General features: G+C 40.6%; 1 protein-coding gene across 1 annotated transcript in view; it reads right to left on the reverse strand.

Moving 5' to 3' along the window:
• Positions 1-18,141, reverse strand: part of LOC130923961 (neuronal acetylcholine receptor subunit alpha-3-like) — a 35,474-nt gene continuing 17,333 nt past the window's right edge. Inside the window, exons 2-7 of the mRNA XM_057850157.1 lie at positions 7,881-8,020; positions 7,733-7,777; positions 7,523-7,632; positions 6,924-7,131; positions 5,852-6,847; positions 1-1,683 (exon numbers count right to left, since the gene is read on the reverse strand). Coding sequence (XP_057706140.1) covers positions 1,558-1,683; positions 5,852-6,847; positions 6,924-7,131; positions 7,523-7,632; positions 7,733-7,777; positions 7,881-8,020 — 1,625 coding nt within the window. The 3' untranslated portion in view covers positions 1-1,557. The remainder of the gene's footprint in view (positions 1,684-5,851; positions 6,848-6,923; positions 7,132-7,522; positions 7,633-7,732; positions 7,778-7,880; positions 8,021-18,141) is intronic.

Consider the following 18,141-nt stretch of genomic DNA (forward strand, 5'->3'; position numbering starts at 1 on the left):
CCGCTGATTACTTGTGTTCAAATCTACAGTGGTGTAGTCAAAATGTTTGTTGACCATGAAACAAATGTATAGAAGTCAACCAAACGTTATGCTTCACTCAAAGCACCACATTGGAATTTTTTTTCAATCATGTAAAACAAATATCATTTGAATTTTTATGAAACAACTTTTTTCATTTGGACTGGCTTACATGTGGTAATTGATTAAACTTCTAAAACCTATAAGTATAAGATATATATGCATTATTCTAATCTGGCCATGACCAATAGGCTCATGAATTAAACATAATACAAATTTAAAGTTTAGCTAACAGCAAAGCAAGACCTACTTCATACACTTTAACTTGGGTGCAGCTTGGTGTCATTTTCTCTCATTACCTACTCTCTGTAGCTAATGCTACATGATGCTTGAAAATTTTAATGGTCTTGATAATGTGTTTGCGAGGAGAGATTCTTGATATGACTATTCTCTTTCCTTTTTTCCATTTACCCGTTTCTTACATAGAACTCAGACACACTGACAGTGGTGTTTTATTTTTTAAGTTTAATTACCATAATGTAAATCAAAGTGTTGCTAAACATGGGTTGCTTGCTCATTTGTAAGTTCCACTGTGATGTTAACTCTACCCATTGTGACGATAAGGCAGACCAATGTAAAAGCCTTGTCTCCTGTACACAGGCTATGCATTTCTTATTTGTATTCCATAAACGTTTCTACAAGGATACATAAGGTGTCATGAAAATAAACAAAAGACAATGCTTTACATAATCCATCTTTCAAAAAGAAGTCCTGTGCAATGTGACGGCTCATGCTGTCAATTTCTAAATAAAATCTTTCTATAATAAAAGCTTTATCCTAGGACATCATTCTGTCATCTATTGTGGTATTCTATAAGTTAAACAGCAAACTCTTACAGATGACTGTGTTGGTTCTTTTCCAAGTTTATTTAGTGGGCACTGTTTTTTAGTATTATCACTTCAACATTTTTTTGTGAAAATTTGACAAAATGACAAATACGCTTTGAAAGAAATTGCTGTGCTTGATTTGAACAATAATTCCATAAAGAAAGCACTACTGTTGTTAGCCAAGATACTCACACAATATATCCAATTTGAGAAATTCTGATGATATTCTCTTTTTCAACCTTTAAGGATTAACGCCTTTTAGGGTTAAAACAACAAAATGGCACTTGCATTCTTTTCAGTTATGGGCATTATGATAACAGTGTAACATAACAATAGCTGGGAGGACGTTTTGAAAGAAAATGCAGAAGGTGACATTTGTGGGATATGAGGGCAAGATCATCAAAAAGGGCCGCAGCTGTTCGTGGGAATAATGCCCTAGATGGCCTGCGTGCACATCACTTGGGTGAGGCACAGGGTGATTGAGGAATTCTGGGTAAGTCAAGTGTGGCGACGTGCAACTGACAGCGAGAGGTGACGACGGACTACTCCCGTGGAAAGTCGGGAGAGGGGAAGAAGACCACAGAGCAAAAATGTGTGATGTGAAAGTGCTGCAGGAGAGCTTTTTGCCACAGTGGTGACGAGCAAGTGTCTTTTATTTAAAAAAGCTGATGAGCGGCTGAAGGAAGAGGCCTAGTGTTCCCAGTACACACACCATCACAAACACCCAGAGGAAGATCCGGTCGATGACCATTGCGACGTATTTCCAGTCATCTTCCACCTATTGAGGACAAAGTAAAGTCAATGCACTTATTTAATTGAAAATTAATACATAGATTTGACTAACAAACCTATACAAATTTAGGTTTTGGAACATGTACATTGTCGAACTGCTTAAAGTACAACACTGCTACTTGCAACTTACTTTAAAATGTACTTCATTAACTTGTAATCAGTTAAGAAAATGTGTAATATTGCATAAAATATCGCCATAACATGTTTTTGCTAGATGGCACAGTGGCGTAGTGGTTAGCACATCAGCCTCACAGTTCTGAGATCACGGATTCAATCCCAGGCTCTTACCTACCTGTGTGGAGTTTGCTTGCTCACAAACCAAAAACATGCGTGGTAAGCTAATCGAAAATTGTCTATTGTCCCTAGGTATGAGTGTGTGCATGAATGATTGTTTGTCTCATTGTGCCCTGCGATTGGCTGGCAAACGATTCAAGGTGTACCCCATTTACTACCCAAAGTTAACTAGGTTGGCTCCAGGACCCCCTGCAACCTTTGTGAGGATAGTGGCTTGGAAAATTAATGAATGTTTTTGATAGCAACAGTATAGCATGGTTTATTTCTATTCCCACCATTGTACTGTGACAAATCGCATTCAACTGTAACTTTCATGATTGCAGATGTGTTCATACTTAAACTAATAGAGCAAACCAGCCTCCTGTGCACTGGGACAACACATGTGTATGTATGTGCATTAACGTTTACTGACTGTGTCCATACTCAGGCTTGCTAGGTCAAAAGCATTTGTGTGTGTATGTCTGGTTTACTCTTTGATCTTTCAGGTGTGTACAATCGGATCAAGGCTACTGTGGCCATAATGCTTTTGTTGTGCCGAAAGAGGAGCTTGCATGGCTATCCTTCACAGCCAGAACATGGCATTACAAAGAAAAGATGGCGCAACAAACATATCAGGCCCATCCAGAGTGTGAGGACTAGATAGGAGAAGGCCTTTGAGCAAGGGGCTTTACTTTCCTTTTATAGCCCATAGCACTCAGTACACATTCACACAAGGTACACTGGAGGGTTTTTACTTTGTGTGTATTGGTCTGGTTCTGTAATGTAGGCTCTATAGACCCGAAGTTGATAATGGGTTTTTCTCTGCCTGTTTAGGAGGGTACTATCAAAAGGTCACACTTAAAAATATTGTGATATTCCCATTAATTTAATTGAAAGGAAAACAAAATCAGCTTTACATTAAATAAATATTTCAAATGTTTTTCACCATTAATGTGAAAATATTTTTGAAAGTGGAAGTTTAAAAACAAAAAAAAACAAAAAAACTGTATTAGTGCTTGTGTCCAGAATGAAAAATTCATGCTAAATGGGAGTCAGAACACACCTGCCACCATATCAAGTAGAGGTGTGCATCGGCACTGCCCTCACGATTCGATTCGATTACGATTCAGAGGGCCACGATACGATTCGATTCGATTAAGAGGGTCACGATTCGATTCGGTGCGATTCGGCAATGCATCGCGATGCATTAAAGCCTGGGATGCATTAAAATTCTAAAGCAAAGCATATTTTTCGTGAATCATGAGGCAACACAAGCGGTCAGACATTAAACAACTTTTTATTGGCTCTTGTGTCACTCCTGGTTGAAGTCAAATGAAAGTAGTATACTTTCAGATATAGCCTACATATTTAAAAAAACAAAACAAAAAAAACATCACAACATTTATTTTGTGCTTTGAATGAGACCAGGGCTTTCTCTGTTTTTTTACACACAGTAGCACTCCCTCTTTCTCCGCTTCAGCCATTGTATGTTATGTCCTATCTCTCTGCTCTCTCGATTGCAACTGCGCATGTCTGTGACGTTACTCCGGTGAGGAAGCGGATTTGGGTTCCTCGTAACCCCTGCATTGCTTTGAATGTAAAGTAGCTTCCTCTACAGGTAAAAATGAGAATAATAATACAGATGGGGAAACCAAATCCGTTGCATGACCAGAATTGCGCAGGGAAGATTTTTGAACGTACTTATATTAGAGCCTAGTTCGGGCCTAAAAAATCACCCCCCCCCACCCCGAAAAAAATGTACGTTTTATTCGTAGGCCCGAGCCCGTTTTATTTGTGAGGACTCAGGTGGAGGAGGAAATGCGGGGATGTGATGCGTGGTTGCGTTTTTTGTGACGATGCCATGTGGATAATGATAACAAATTAAAGACCGTCTTTTGCAACAAATTCTCCCAGTTAAACAAGACTGTAAGATGCATATTCAATAAACATTTTTTATATCTTTTATATTTTTGTGTCTGTTCTATCAGGTGGATAGTTCATGCGTCATTTCCTGGGCAAAATGCAATAGACATTTATTTTAATTTCTTTGAGTTGGCAGAAAAAAACGCAAGTTTTCTTAATGTTTAAATAGTCTACCTATTTTTCTGATCATTATAAATGCATTTACACAACAAAATAACGCTGGAAAGGTTTGTTAAATATATTTCTGTGTGGGATATTTTGCTCACTACGCGTCTCTATGACAATGAGAGGAACAGCAGCATACAAAAATAAACTAAAATACTTTTAAACAACATTCTTTATTTTAATGACTTGCATTAGAACACACAAAAGAACAACCTGCCTTAAGGAGCACTGAAACAAAATATATAATAAAATTTTAAGGAACACCACGATGTCCTGCTTAGCACGAAGAGGTGCGGCCCTCGAAACAAATGATAATAACGATGTTTGACTAATATCATCTTTTAGGCCAGTACAGTTTTTAAAGTGTCTGCTCAACGTCAAGGAGCCAGTCTTTCTGCTCTCGTACGGGAGCAAAGCGGCACATTTGTTGCATTCGGCAAGGCCGACACGGTTTTCTGTAGCATCTTCCGCTATCGATTTAAATCCTTTCCACACACCACTCGTGGATTCTTGCCTTTTCAATCCCCCCGTCTTTAGTTTGCTTTTCATCTCTTGCTGCTCTACATCGAAATTCGAAAAGGAAATACGAGGATGCAGTTGCAGACTCGCAGAGAGGCCAAAGCGCGAGGGGAATATTAAAAGGAGGGCGGGGCCACGGCGTTCATATGCGTAAACAATGCACTGGCTCTGCTGCGGCTCATGTTTGGGATTACCAAAGCGCCTTCTCTCTGTTTTATCCAATTTATTTATTTTTATAACTAATAGTCCTTATTTTAACATCCATACATCGTTTTAGTATACAAATATATATTTATTTAAAAAAAAAAAAAAAAAAGCGAGGGAGAAGTCCGGCCCGACCCGAACGTAAATCATTGACATTTTGGGCCCGAAATTCGGGTCGGGTTGGGTCGGGTTCGGGCTCAAGATCTAGGCTATTAGTCTTATATATTTTAAAATGCGCTGAATCGATACGGCTTGTTGCCCGCATCGAATCAAATCGCCCATGCCCCAGATCAGGATGCATCGCCGCATCGATTATTGTTGACACCAGTAATATCAAGTGCCAATGATTACCCCCAAGAAGTCTCTTCAGGCAAAAACACATTTTAACATGTGTTTTGACAGAGTTTTACATGGGTCAGTGATTTGGTTGGAGTAATATTTTAACCATGATTTCAAAAGGTACCTATATATTGAGTGTAAATATAACACTACAAATCACCAAAACAACCATAAGCCTACAGTAAACTATTGTAGTGTTGGCATCAAACCTTGGCCTGTTTTTCATCAGCTGGAGATATTGCGTTGCACGTTACACAACTACTTCCAAAAAGCAGTCAGTATTAGCATAAAAGTTACAAGATTCTCAAGCACAAGAACAACTGAACTTCATTTGGGGTTCATCGGAGGCACTTGCTGGTACAGTAAATGCTAAGTCATTTGATATGAGAAAACAAAGTGTTTGATTTTTGTTGTCTATTTATTCAAATGGAGGTGATTACATAATTTGGTGGGTCATGGTCGAGATTCAAACTGATTGTGGTCACGTAGTATTAATAAAGCTGTGCTAATATCATCAGTCATAAGCATGAACAAATGAATATTAAAACCAAACTCAGTCCTTCAGCCTATTCTACAATATAGATTTTTTTTCTGAGCCAAAAAAATCAAGTGGCAATTTTTAAATTAGAGTCAACAACGAATAATAATGAGTCACCTTTTTATTTTTCGATTTTCAGAAGAAAACAGAATGAATGAATGATTTATGAATTTTCCATTCAAGGCGATCTTACCTCTTTGGCTTTGTTGCGGGTCCTCATGTTCTCAGCGATGTACTTGACGCTCTCAATGGCCTGCTTGACCTCAGGCGAAATGACGGAGAACGCCACGACAGCATTCACTTGGGAGGGGGAGTTCAAGGTCCTTGGCAGTTTGGGCATCTCTGACTCCGGGGGTCTCTGGCTCTGGGGACCCTGAGATGATGGGGCAACCTTTGGCGGAGGAACTGGGGTTGGGACCTCCTTTCCTCTGTAGGGACATCTTCTGTTCATATCCCGCTTAATGTCACGGTTCATCTCTCCATATTCGATACAGTTCATAGAGCTGCCCAATGAGGAGGCCCCTCCACCACCTGCCCCACCATCCAGCGGCGGGCACGCCACCCCCCCTGTGATACCTCCAACACTCACACTTCCACTACTTCCTACACTGTTCTTTCTCTTTTTGTTCCCACCGCTGGTCCCTCCGCCTCCCGTCCCCGCTGTGACGCTGGCAGTCGACGACCCGCCTTGGTCGATCGGCCGCCTCATCAGCATGACCCTGGGCAGCACGCCGAGGAACACGGACCTTACCCACTCGGGCATCGTGTGAGTCATTGGGGTGCGGTAGTGGACGTTCAACACAAACACGGTGATGACAATGCTGAGTGTAACAAAAATCATTGTGAAGAGGAGGTACTCTCCGATCAGCGGGATGACCAGTGATGTGGAAGGAATGGTCTCCGTGATGACAAGCAGGAACACGGTGAGAGAGAGCAGGACGGAGATACATAGGGTGACCTTCTCACCACAGTCGGACGGAAGGTAGAAGACCAGTACGGTGAGGAAGGAGATGAGGAGGCACGGGATGATGAGGTTGATGGTGTAGAAGAGCGGCAGGCGGCGAATGTAGAAAGAGTAGGTGATGTCTGGGTAAATCTCCTCACAGCAGTTATACTTGATGTCATGCTTGTAACCAGGTGCGTCAATGATTTCCCATTCTCCACTTTCCCAGAAATCCTTAAGATTCACCTAAGTCATTGAAAATTTGGATCAAACTGAGGCCACAAGTTTTTTCACAAGTTGGCAGTTAGACATAAATTCGTACCTTTGAGCCAATGAGCACCAAGTCGATCTTGGCCTTGTCGTAGGTCCATGAGCCAAATTTCATGGAGCAGTTCTGATAGTCAAAAGGGAAGTAAGTGATGTCCATTGGGCAGGAGGATTTAAAGATAGCCGGTGGAACCCAAGTGATGGTGCCATCAAATTTCAGCAGGGCTTTGGTTTTGTCCTCTACCAGAAAATCCCCCACAGCACTAGAAGAGCGCAAATGCAAAGAACCTAAATGTCATTTCATGGAAAGGTCTTCACAACATTTAACTGGAAAGGTCAGTACGCGGTTAGCTAAATAAGAAAATGAGGACTATTGTTTATTAAAGTGCTTTATGCAGCAAATGCGCTCCAGTAGACAGAACAAGCATGTAATAACATTTTATTATGTGATCTAATTGGGGTGAAACCTTTTCTGCCTAAAAATAGAAAATATAATACACAACAGCCTACTCTTTTTTCAAGTTAAAAATCAACATGAACCTACCAGGAACAAATTCCCTTTAGTTTCAGTTTAAAGCCATTTACAGCAACATATTATAAGACTCAAAGAGACAAATCTGTGATCAAGGCATCTACCAATTGACTCAAACTTACTTGTTATATAAAACAATGTCAGGCCTCCAAATTTTGTTGGATGGAACTCGAATGAACTCAATTCCATCAAACTCAACAGGTGTCCATCTTAGTTTATAATCATTCCACACCTAGAAAGCGGGGGGGGGGGGGGGGGGGGAGAAGATATCTTTAAGTGACAGAAAGACTTGTTAACAATCAATAAAACTCATTTGGGGTAACATCACTCACATGTCTCAACCACAGATTGGTTTCCATTATTTGATTCACTTCATCCTGTGGGAACATGTCGACGAGGGAACGTTTATGACATAGCCATACCAAAAAAATGTTTGCTTTATTTTTTTTAACAAAAGAAAGTAGTTTAAGATTATCTTACCACTTTGACTAGTTGAGATATGGACACCTCGAACTCCACAGTGACCGGATCAGACACATTTTCCACTGGTCGGATGAATTGGTTGTACCTTCGGAATAACCTCCGAAATAAACGGTCCTCTGCTTTGGATGCAAAACAGCCTGATGAAATAAATCCAAAGGGGAAAAAAATTGAAATACTGTATCTAGTCATGAAGACCATGCTTTATATACAATCATGTTTATGTTTTTCTCTGCAGAGCAGGAAGGTTTTCCACTGCAAATGACCAAATGTGCTATCCCTTAGGAAAAATTGATGTGAACTGATGATGGTCATTGTTAAAGAAATAACAACAGCAAAAACTCATATGACAGAGGCAATGTGTAAGCAATAATTGGTGCAGAACAAAAAAAAAAACAACTGTGGAATACCACTGATATCATTCATACTCTGACTTGCGTACACTACTTTTACTTTAAATCACTGTTTGACTTCCATATTGGCCAGTAATTCAATTAAATCACACTATGGTAATAAAGATGTCACTTCAGTGAGGGATTGCGAACATCCTTGAAGTCAACCACTAAAAAATCTGCATGACTTAATGCCGTGAGGAAGTATAAAATGTGATTTGTCAGTATTTGTTAAACACAAGAAGCATTGAGACAATGCTTATTTTGTTTTGGTGCATCTGGATCCTACATTGTGGACTGTACATGTACGTATATGGATTGTAATGCTGGGCTCAAGTCACAATGTGGAAAAGTGCCAGGAGTAACACGGCTGCACGGGATGGCGTACAGACCCCCTCACGCCTGTCCGAGCAGAAAATGTTGCCTCGCTTGGGACAGAGAACACTCACACCACCAGCACAGTCCATAAGCATCCTAATAAAGCTCCAAGGCCTCCACATGTACAAATATGAGTCATCACCATTAGTGTTGTTGGCATCCATGTATACATCCCAATTAGCTTCAACATGATCACGGTGGAAAATATGGCAGTAAATGAATGATAGAATGAGAAGGAGGAATCCTCCTTGATAGCCTTGCCATTCGTCTGGAATTTTTTTTTTTTTTTTTTTACACGATTTGGGCGTGTCCGTGCAATTTTTGTCTGTTCAGCCAGAAGGAAATTTGTGAGGTCAGCGATCAGTTCTTCCACACAAAACTCAACCAAGCATGCCTTCATTTAGGTCTCTTTGTGGAATGGGACACAGTCGAGTTGTAGAAGAAAATGACCTTGTGTTAGTTCAGCGTTTTAAATGTTCGCTGATCAATCTAACACAAGAGGCAAATAACAGAAAATCAGAACATCCATATACTGTAAGTGAATGGTCGACACTCCCACCAAGGCTTTTAAACTGAGAAAGAATGCACAAACCATTCAACCCCATTCCAAGTATGGTACATTAACCTGTACTTCCTGTGCTGCACTAACCATTATATATATGGAGGTGAATGTGCTTTACTGAAAGGGCAACTGGAGCACAACCCTATGTCCACGCAAGAAGCTGCATTCCCATTTACCAAAGAAGTTCCTTTTGCTTGACAGTAAATAAATAAAACATGACGCTTTTAGAGGGATATTTTCCCCCAGTGTTTCAAAAAAGCACTATGAAGACCATGTTTTTAACCTACTGAATTATTGTATTATCATCTTTAATCCTCATTTAGGTCTTGTGATGTGTAGATGATGCACAGATTGCGATACTATCAACCAACAGTTTTACAATTCTATACTGAGCTATTAATAAACAACAGTTGAACATAAAGCCAAGTCTGCTGAGGCTAATATTGTCTAAACTTTAGATGACTTCTTATGACTTAGTGTAAAGTCATAAAGAATGTGGTCCTTTATTGCCATGGGGACTACACATATGTTGACAGAATGTAGACCGACATTAAAGGCCGGAGTGCTGTGTGCGCATCTGACTCTTGGCTTGCGTTTTTCTCGTATGCTGACCTGTCCAGGGAAATAAGGTAGCTGATTTATTTGAAAGGTTACCTCGCTGACACCTCAATCTCAAGTGTACCGAGAAAGATTAAAGTGTAAGACGAGGAAAGCTGGGAAAACAAGTATTCTGATTCAACAGTGTACAAGAATGTCAGAGTTCTGGGGGTAACCTCCTTTAGCAGGCACGTGTGATCAAGGGATGGATGTGTAATGTTACTTAAAAATAATAATAATAATAATAATAATAATGATTAAATACAATTATTAAAATTCTACTTGCCACTTTATATGAATTTCCTTTTAAATCCAATGTTGATTTACAGACAAAAGTGAGTACACCCCTTGCATTTCTGCAAATATTTAAGTATATCTTTTCATGGGACAACAATGACAAAATGACACTTTGACACAATGAAAAGTAGTCTGTGTGCAGCTTATATAATAGAGTTAACTTATTTTCCCCTCAAAATAACTCAAAATATAGCCATTGATATCTAAACCCCTGGCAGCAAAAGTGAGTACACCGCATGGGAACTACACAATCCCTAAGTATCCAAATTGAGTACTGCTTGTCATTTTCACTCCAAAATGTCATGTGACTCGTTACAGGAGTGCTGTCAGCATTGCTGCAGAGATTGAAGAGATGGAGTGGTCATCCTGTTAGTGCTCAGACCATACACCGCACTCTACAGTACATCAAATTGGTGTGCATGGCTGTCACCCCAGGAGGAAGCCTCTTCTGAAGACGGTACACGAGAAAGCCCGCAAAAAATTTGCTGAAGACATGTCAACAAAGCATATGGATTACTGGAACCATGTCCTATGGTCTGATGAGACGGGCGGGCTTTCTGAGCACTAACAGGCTGATCCCCCACCGCTTCAATCTCTGCAGCAATGCTGATAGCACTCCTGTAACGAGTCACATGACATTTTGGAGGGAAAATGACAAGCAGTACTCAATTTGGACATTTAGGGATGTACGTAGTTCCCATGAGGTGTACTCACTTTTGTTGCTAGGGGTTTAGATATTAATGGCTATATTGTGAGTTATTTTGAGGGGAAAATAAATAAACTCTATTATATAAGCTGCACACAGACTACTTTTCATTGTGTCAAAGTGTCATTTTGTCAGTTTTGTCCCATGAAAAGATACACTTAAATATATGCATAAACGCGAGGGGTGTCACTTTTGTGATACACTGTAAGGGTCAAAATTGTCGAATTCAAATAAATTTCCTGTTCAAGTACAGTGTATGGTCAAGAGAGAGCAAGCCGCCCCACCTTACTTCAGGTTGCGCATGCCCGTGCCAACACAGTTGCCCAGGCATTCTATTGGCAGGTGCCTGTTTTTGCATATTAATTAAGCTGAATGCATCAAACCACAGATTTTAAAAACCATGTGGGAGACATTATTTTTTCACACAAAGGATAATAATGGGTGAATATAGGCAATTTCTTGGGGCTCTGAGACTCAGGTAACCACTAAACTTCAAATTTAAAACAATAATTTAATAATTTAACAAAACCAAAAAAAACCCATAAAGTTTTTTTTTTTTCAAATTAAAGTAATTTTGTATAATATTGTTTCCTTAAGTAAGTGGCTAGCACGGGCTCATTGGTCTTCTTGTGTGGCATTTGCATCTTCTTCCTTTTCCTGCATGGGTTTTATCTGGGTCCTTCACACTGGGTTTATTTCACATCCCAAAAACATTCATGGTATGTTGATTGGACACTCCAAATTCTCGAAAGGTGTGATTTTGAGCGTTGGGTGGAGGTTGTTTGTCTACGTATATGTGCCCTGTGATTGATTGGTACCCAGTTTTAGGTGTACCCCGCCTCCTGCCCATAGATACAGTACCTTGCAAAAGTATTCGGCCCCCTTGAACCTTGCAACCTTTCGCCACATTTCAGGCTTCAAACATAAAGATATAAAATTTTAATTTTTTTGTCAAGAATCAACAACAAGTGGGACACAATCATGAAGTGGAACAAAATTTATTGGATAATTTAAATTTTTTTAACAAATAAAAAACTGAAAAGTGGGGCGTGCAATATTATTCGGCCCCCTTGCGTTAATACTTTGTAGCGCCACCTTTTGCTCCAATTACAACTGCAAGTCGCTTGGGGTATGTTTCTATCAGTTTTGCGCATCGAGAGACTGACATTCTTACCCATTCTTCTTTGCAAAACAGCTCGAGCTCAGTGAGGTTGGATGGAGAGTGTTTGTGAACAGTAGTCTTCAGCTCTTTCCACAGATTCTCGATTGGATTCAGGTCTGGACTTTGACTTGGCCATTCTAACACCTGGATACGTTTATTTTTTAACCATTCCATTGTAGATCTGGCTCTATGTTTTGGATCATTGTCCTGTTGGAAGATAAATCTCCGTTCCAGTCTCAGGTCTTGTGCAGATACCAACAGGTTTTCTTCCAGAATGTTCCTGTATTTGGCTGCATCCATCTTCCTGTCAATTTTAACCATCTTCCCTGTCCCTGCTGAAGAAAAGCAGGCCCAAACCATGATGCTGCCACCACCATGTTTGACAGTGGGGATGGTGTGTTCAGGGTGATGAGCTGTGTTGCTTTTACACCAAACATGTCGTTTTGCATTGTGGCCAAAAAGTTCAATTTTGGTTTCATCTGACCAGAGCACCTTCTTCCACATGTTTGGTGTGTCTCCCAGGTGGCTTGTGGCAAACTTTAAACAAGACTTTTTATGGATATCTTTGAGAAATGGCTTTCTTCTTGCCACTCTACCATAAAGGCCAGATTTGTGCAGTGTACGACTGATTGTTGTCCTATGGACAGACTCTCCCACCTCAGCTGTAGATCTCTGCAGTTCATCCAGAGTGATCATGGGCCTCTTGGCTGCATCTCTGATCAGTTTTCTCCTTGTTTGAGAAGAAAGTTTGGAAGGACGGCCGGGTCTTGGTAGATTTGCAGTGGTCTGATGCTCCTTTCATTTCAATATGATGGTTTGCACAGTGTTCCTTGAGATGTTTAAAGCTTGGGAAATCTTTTTGTATCCAAATCCGGCTTTAAACTTCTCCACAACAGTATCTCGGACCTGCCTGGTGTGTTCCTTGGTTTTCATAATGCTCTCTGCACTTTAAACAGAACCCTGAGACTATCACAGAGCAGGTGTATTTATAAGGAGACTTGATTACACACAGGTGGATTCTATTTATCATCATCGGTCATTTAGGACAACATTGGATCATTCAGAGATCCTCACTGAACTTCTGGAGTGAGTTTGCTGCACTGAAAGTAAAGGGGCCGAATAATATTGCACGCCCCGCTTTTCAGTTTTGTATTTGTTAAAAAAGTTTAAATTATCCAATAAATGTTGTTCCACTTCACGATTGTGTCCCACTTGTTGTTGATTCTTGACAAAAAAATTAAATTTCATATCTTTATGTTTGAAGCCTGAAATGTGGCGAAAGGTTGCAAGATTCAAGGGGGCCGAATACTTTTGCAAGGCACTGTAGCTGGGATAGGCTCCAGCCCCTGCGCGACCCTCATGAGAACAAAAAACACTTAAAATGTCATGATTATTTCAATGTCTCCCCCTATCTTCTCTTCTAATTCATACTTACTGTGCAGCTGCTAATTTATTTTGTGACGACTGTGCTGCAAACTAAAGGTAAATAATTTACCAGTTTATAATTTTCTATTATCGGGCTGTAATTTAAGGGCAAATACACCACCACATTTGTCTCATTAATTTGTAAATATGATTTCAATGTCAGTGTCTCACCAAACATGTGCTATGCTAGAGATGTGCACATACTCAAAATTTCCCTTGTATAGTGGTACCTCAACTTACAAAATTAATTGGTTCTGGAAAAAGTTTCATGAACTGAAAATTCCGTTAGTAGAGACTCGTTTTCCATGTAAATGCCCTAATCTGTTCCAAGCCCCCCAAAATTCAGACATATTCTATAAAGCATAAAAATGCCTCTAAACACGTAACATATACATGTTGCAATTATATTATTGCTCAATAAACATAAAATGAGAGTTGTGCATAATCTAAAAATATAAAGTAAAGAATAATAGTTAATACACTCACTTAAAGTTGTCTAACACTTCATGGCGAATGAAGGGGATGTTTCGATACACACATACACATACATCAGAGGTCCCTTAGCCAATTGGAAGATAGGGAAAATGCTAGGCAATAGCCAATGGCAGAGCAGCTACCAGTATGTTAAGTTCAGTAAACTCTAGGAGCTACGAGTAGCAGCCCATACTGTGTTTTTGCCTTTCATATCCTGAAATTTCTTCGTAAAAAGAGGCAATATCCCTTTGAGGTGTGTTGTAACCTGGAAATGCCACATATACAGACGTTCGTAAGTAGAGGTACCACTGTACATTCAGCTGTTTTCGTTTTTTTCTTGATCAGAAAACAATGTGTTAATGTGAAAAGGAGGGATTTAAACCTGATTCTATTTCTGCATTTTGAGAAGTTTCCGAACAGTATAAAATAAAGAGGCTTTCCAGAAGTTTCCTAGGGTCACTGCAGAGGCGAGCTGAGTCTTCCAGCGTAATGAAACAGTCCCCCTCCTGAGACACTTGCGCAATCACAGTGCCAGGTACCTGCTTTTTAAACACTCGGTGCACTCCCACAACCTTGTCTAAGCCTCTAATTGGATAAGGGGAAAGCAGGGCAATTATAATCAGTCAATTAATTGGACCTTGTGTTCACTCTGGGAAAATAAGTTGAGCATTTTTTTCTGCACAACAACTTAGGTTCTCATTTCCATTGCCACAAAGTATCTAAGTTGTGATAAAAACAAAGTTAATTATAACCTTTGGCCTCCATTGAGTCAGTGTCCAACCTTTACAGCACCTCATCAAGAACAGAGGTAAGGTATATTATCCAACACTTTTAGACAGAGATTTAGCTGGTGCAACTTCAAGAGTGCTTTCATGAAAGCACATGTGAGACCAACATAGTCGGTGGTAAAACATTCATGACTTCGGATGTTCTATGAAGATTTCATAACAGCACAACGTGATTCACAGTGACTGAGCTTCAGATAAGCTCAAAAACAATTTAAACAATCCAATGGGGCTTTACACGGAGGCGGAGGTGTTCTATTTGGGTAACACACTGTAAACTGACGCATTTTCGGAGCTACTTTTAATGGAATGAAATGAAAGTAGTGTTCCTGTAGCATCTTAATTCCTTAAATGGGATTTCTAACATGTAAGTAAGAGTGCTCTCACTGCTTGAGGTCACTTCTCCGGGCCCTTAAAATTGTTAAACTTGAGAATGTAAATGTGAATGCTTGTACATGCCCTGTAATTGACGAGCGTCCAGTCCAGGATGTTCCAATCTTGTCCTGCTCAAACTCTGCCAATCCTATTGGAAACGTACGTATGGATGTTTCAAGAGTCAGTTTAAAGGTGAAATTATTTTGTTTATAATGTATGTATCCCTCAAAAGGTGCATTTACAAATCTTAATTTAAACCTTAGAAACTTGCGCACATTACTCAAGCTTCTAATATTCACAGAATTTTTTGCTTCTCAGAATGAGCTCAGCAGTAACAGACGTGAACACGATGACAATGCGACCAAGTCTTTGTTCTCCGGAGGATGAAAACGACCCAAGCAGTCACGCGTGTTCGGCCTCAAATAGCCACAATGATTGAGAATTAGCCAGTGTGCTTCCATATCTCATGGCTCCAGGAACCCAGAGAGCCAAGGCCTGTGGGAGGCTCTTTGATCAGGCATGTGCTTAACAGGATGAGGCTGGGAGCGAGTGCTGGACACTCTGAAGAAACTAATTACCCTCCAATAATACACGGTTGGAAGTCTATGTAGTGTGTGTTGGTGGACAAGAGGAAAAGTGGGAGAGTGTCAGTAATAAAGACCTTTTGAGGCTTTTTGATGTCTTGCTTTTGACATGTTGAACGATGTACGTAAAAGTGCTTCAGCCCTCCCATGTCAACACATGGTCCGTGGCTCTTTTGATTAGGGCTCCTATTGTGTGTCTCATTCCCTTTTTCTGAAAAACTCATTCTCTCACCTTCAAACAGCGTGTGATTTTTGTTTCAGTGAAGCATGAAATCTAGTGGCCTCTTGCACGCACGCTTTCATCTATGAGAATATGGGAGTTGATGTCTGATTCACCATGAATGTTAATTCATTATCCAAAGAGGACGTCTATTACCAATAGGGTGTTTTAGACTAAACCATTTAATAATTTACAAATTTGCCTTGTTTGAATTATTGACCTTTAACCTGTCGGTCTTAACAAACAAAACAGAATCAGAAACGGAACTACTCTATGAAATTAAACGATACATACATACAGTACAGTGGTACCTCGACACACAATCTTTTCGACAGCTGACGTAAAATTTGACTCGCCATTTGTTTCTACATTCTATGACATGCTTGAAATACAATGAAATGCTTGAAATACGGCGAAATGACAGTGCTGCAGACGGACGCACGGCGGATTTTCACGAGAGAGGAATTAACACAGGTTCCAAGTAGGTTCGTGCAGGTGGTGAAACAAGGAAAAGGCTTACTGTTATGTACTTTGTTAATCTATGTACACTCACCGGCCACTTTATTAGGTACACCATGCTAGTAACGGGTTGGACCCCCTTTTGCCTTCAGAACTGCCTCAATTCTTCATGGCATAAATTCAAGAAGGTGCTGGAAGCATTCCTCAGAGAGTTTGGTCCATATTGACATGATGGCGTCACACAGTTGGTGCAGATTTGTTGGCTGCACATCCATGATGCGAATCTCCCGTTCCGCCGCATCCCATGATGCTCTATTGGATTGAAATCTGGTGACTGTGGAGGCCATTTGAGTACAGTGAACTCATTTTCATGTTCAAGAAACCAGTCTGAGATGATTCCAGCTTTATGACATGACGCATTATCTTGTTGAAAGTAGCCATCAGAAGTTGGGTACATTGTGGTCATAAAGGGATGGACATGGTCAGTAGCAATACTCAGGTAGGCTGTGGCGTTCCAACGATGCTCAATTGGTACCAAGGGGCCCAAAGAGTGCCAAGAAAATATTCCCCACACCTTTACACCACCACCACCGGCCTGAACCGTTGATACAAGGCAGGATGGATCCATGCTTTCATGTTGTTGACGCCAAATTCTGACCCTACCATCCGAATGTCGCAGCAGAAATCGAGACTCATAATACCATGGAACGTTTTTCCAATCTTCTATTGTCCAATTTCAATGAGCTTGTGCAAATTGTAGCCTCAGTTTCCTGTTCTTAGCTGAAAGGAGTGGCACCCGGCGTGGTCTTCTGCTGCTGTAGCCCATCTGCCTCAAAGTTCGACATACTGTGAGTTCAGAAATGCTCTTCCGCCTACCTTGGTTGTAACGGGTGGTTATTTGAGTCACTGTTGCCTTTCTATCAGCTCAAACCTGTCTGGCCATTCTCCTCTGACCTCTGGCATCAACAAGGCATTTCCGCCCACAGAACTGCCGCTCACTGGCTATTTTTTCTTTTTCGGACCATTCTCTGTAAACCCTAGAGATGGTTGTGCGTTAAAATCCCAGTAGATCAGCAGTTTCTGAAATACTCAGACCAGCCCTTCTGGCACCAATAACCATGCCACATTCAAAGTCACTCAAATCACCTTTCTTCCCCATACTGATGCTCGGTTTGAACTGCAGGAAACTGTCTTAAACCATGTCTACATGCCTAAATGCACTGAGTTGCTGCCATGTGATTGGCTGATTTGAAATTAAGTGTTAACGAGCAGTTGGACAGGTGTACCTAATAAAGTGGCCGGTGAGTGTACATGTAAGGCCGAGACAGGAGTGGAACAACAGTTCTTTATTCAGTGTGCTTCTCATCATATATACACACAAATCATCAAGTTGATGTCTTTGTAACATAATACCAGACCCACAGGAAGCGCATAACACACCCACAGGGAGGGCACAACTATGGCAACAGCCGTGTGACATAAATATGTTACAAAAATATCAATGTGGGGTGCGCATCGGTGAACTGGCCATAGAATGTCGACGATCTCTACGGTCCTCCTCCGACCTCGTTTCACCAGACTTTATAAGTTAAGGTGAGAATTATTATTGTGGTAACATCGCCAAAGAAATCGCCAGATTCGTCAGGTTTTCGTCATTTATTTCAGAATTTGTGCACGCAACTTGCAACACGGCTACTGTCCGCCGCAGTTGAAAGTGTCCTCAACAGAACATTAAAAGTGAAAGTAAATCAGTAAATCATCACGTCAGCGACACGGTGCATTCAGGTACAGCACGCAAAACACATCCGCCACATTAGAAACTGATTCGTTACATTATTGCAGGAA

This window comes from Corythoichthys intestinalis, chromosome 11 (genome assembly GCF_030265065.1).
Source record: "Corythoichthys intestinalis isolate RoL2023-P3 chromosome 11, ASM3026506v1, whole genome shotgun sequence".
NCBI classification, from domain to species: Eukaryota; Metazoa; Chordata; class Actinopteri; order Syngnathiformes; family Syngnathidae; genus Corythoichthys; species Corythoichthys intestinalis.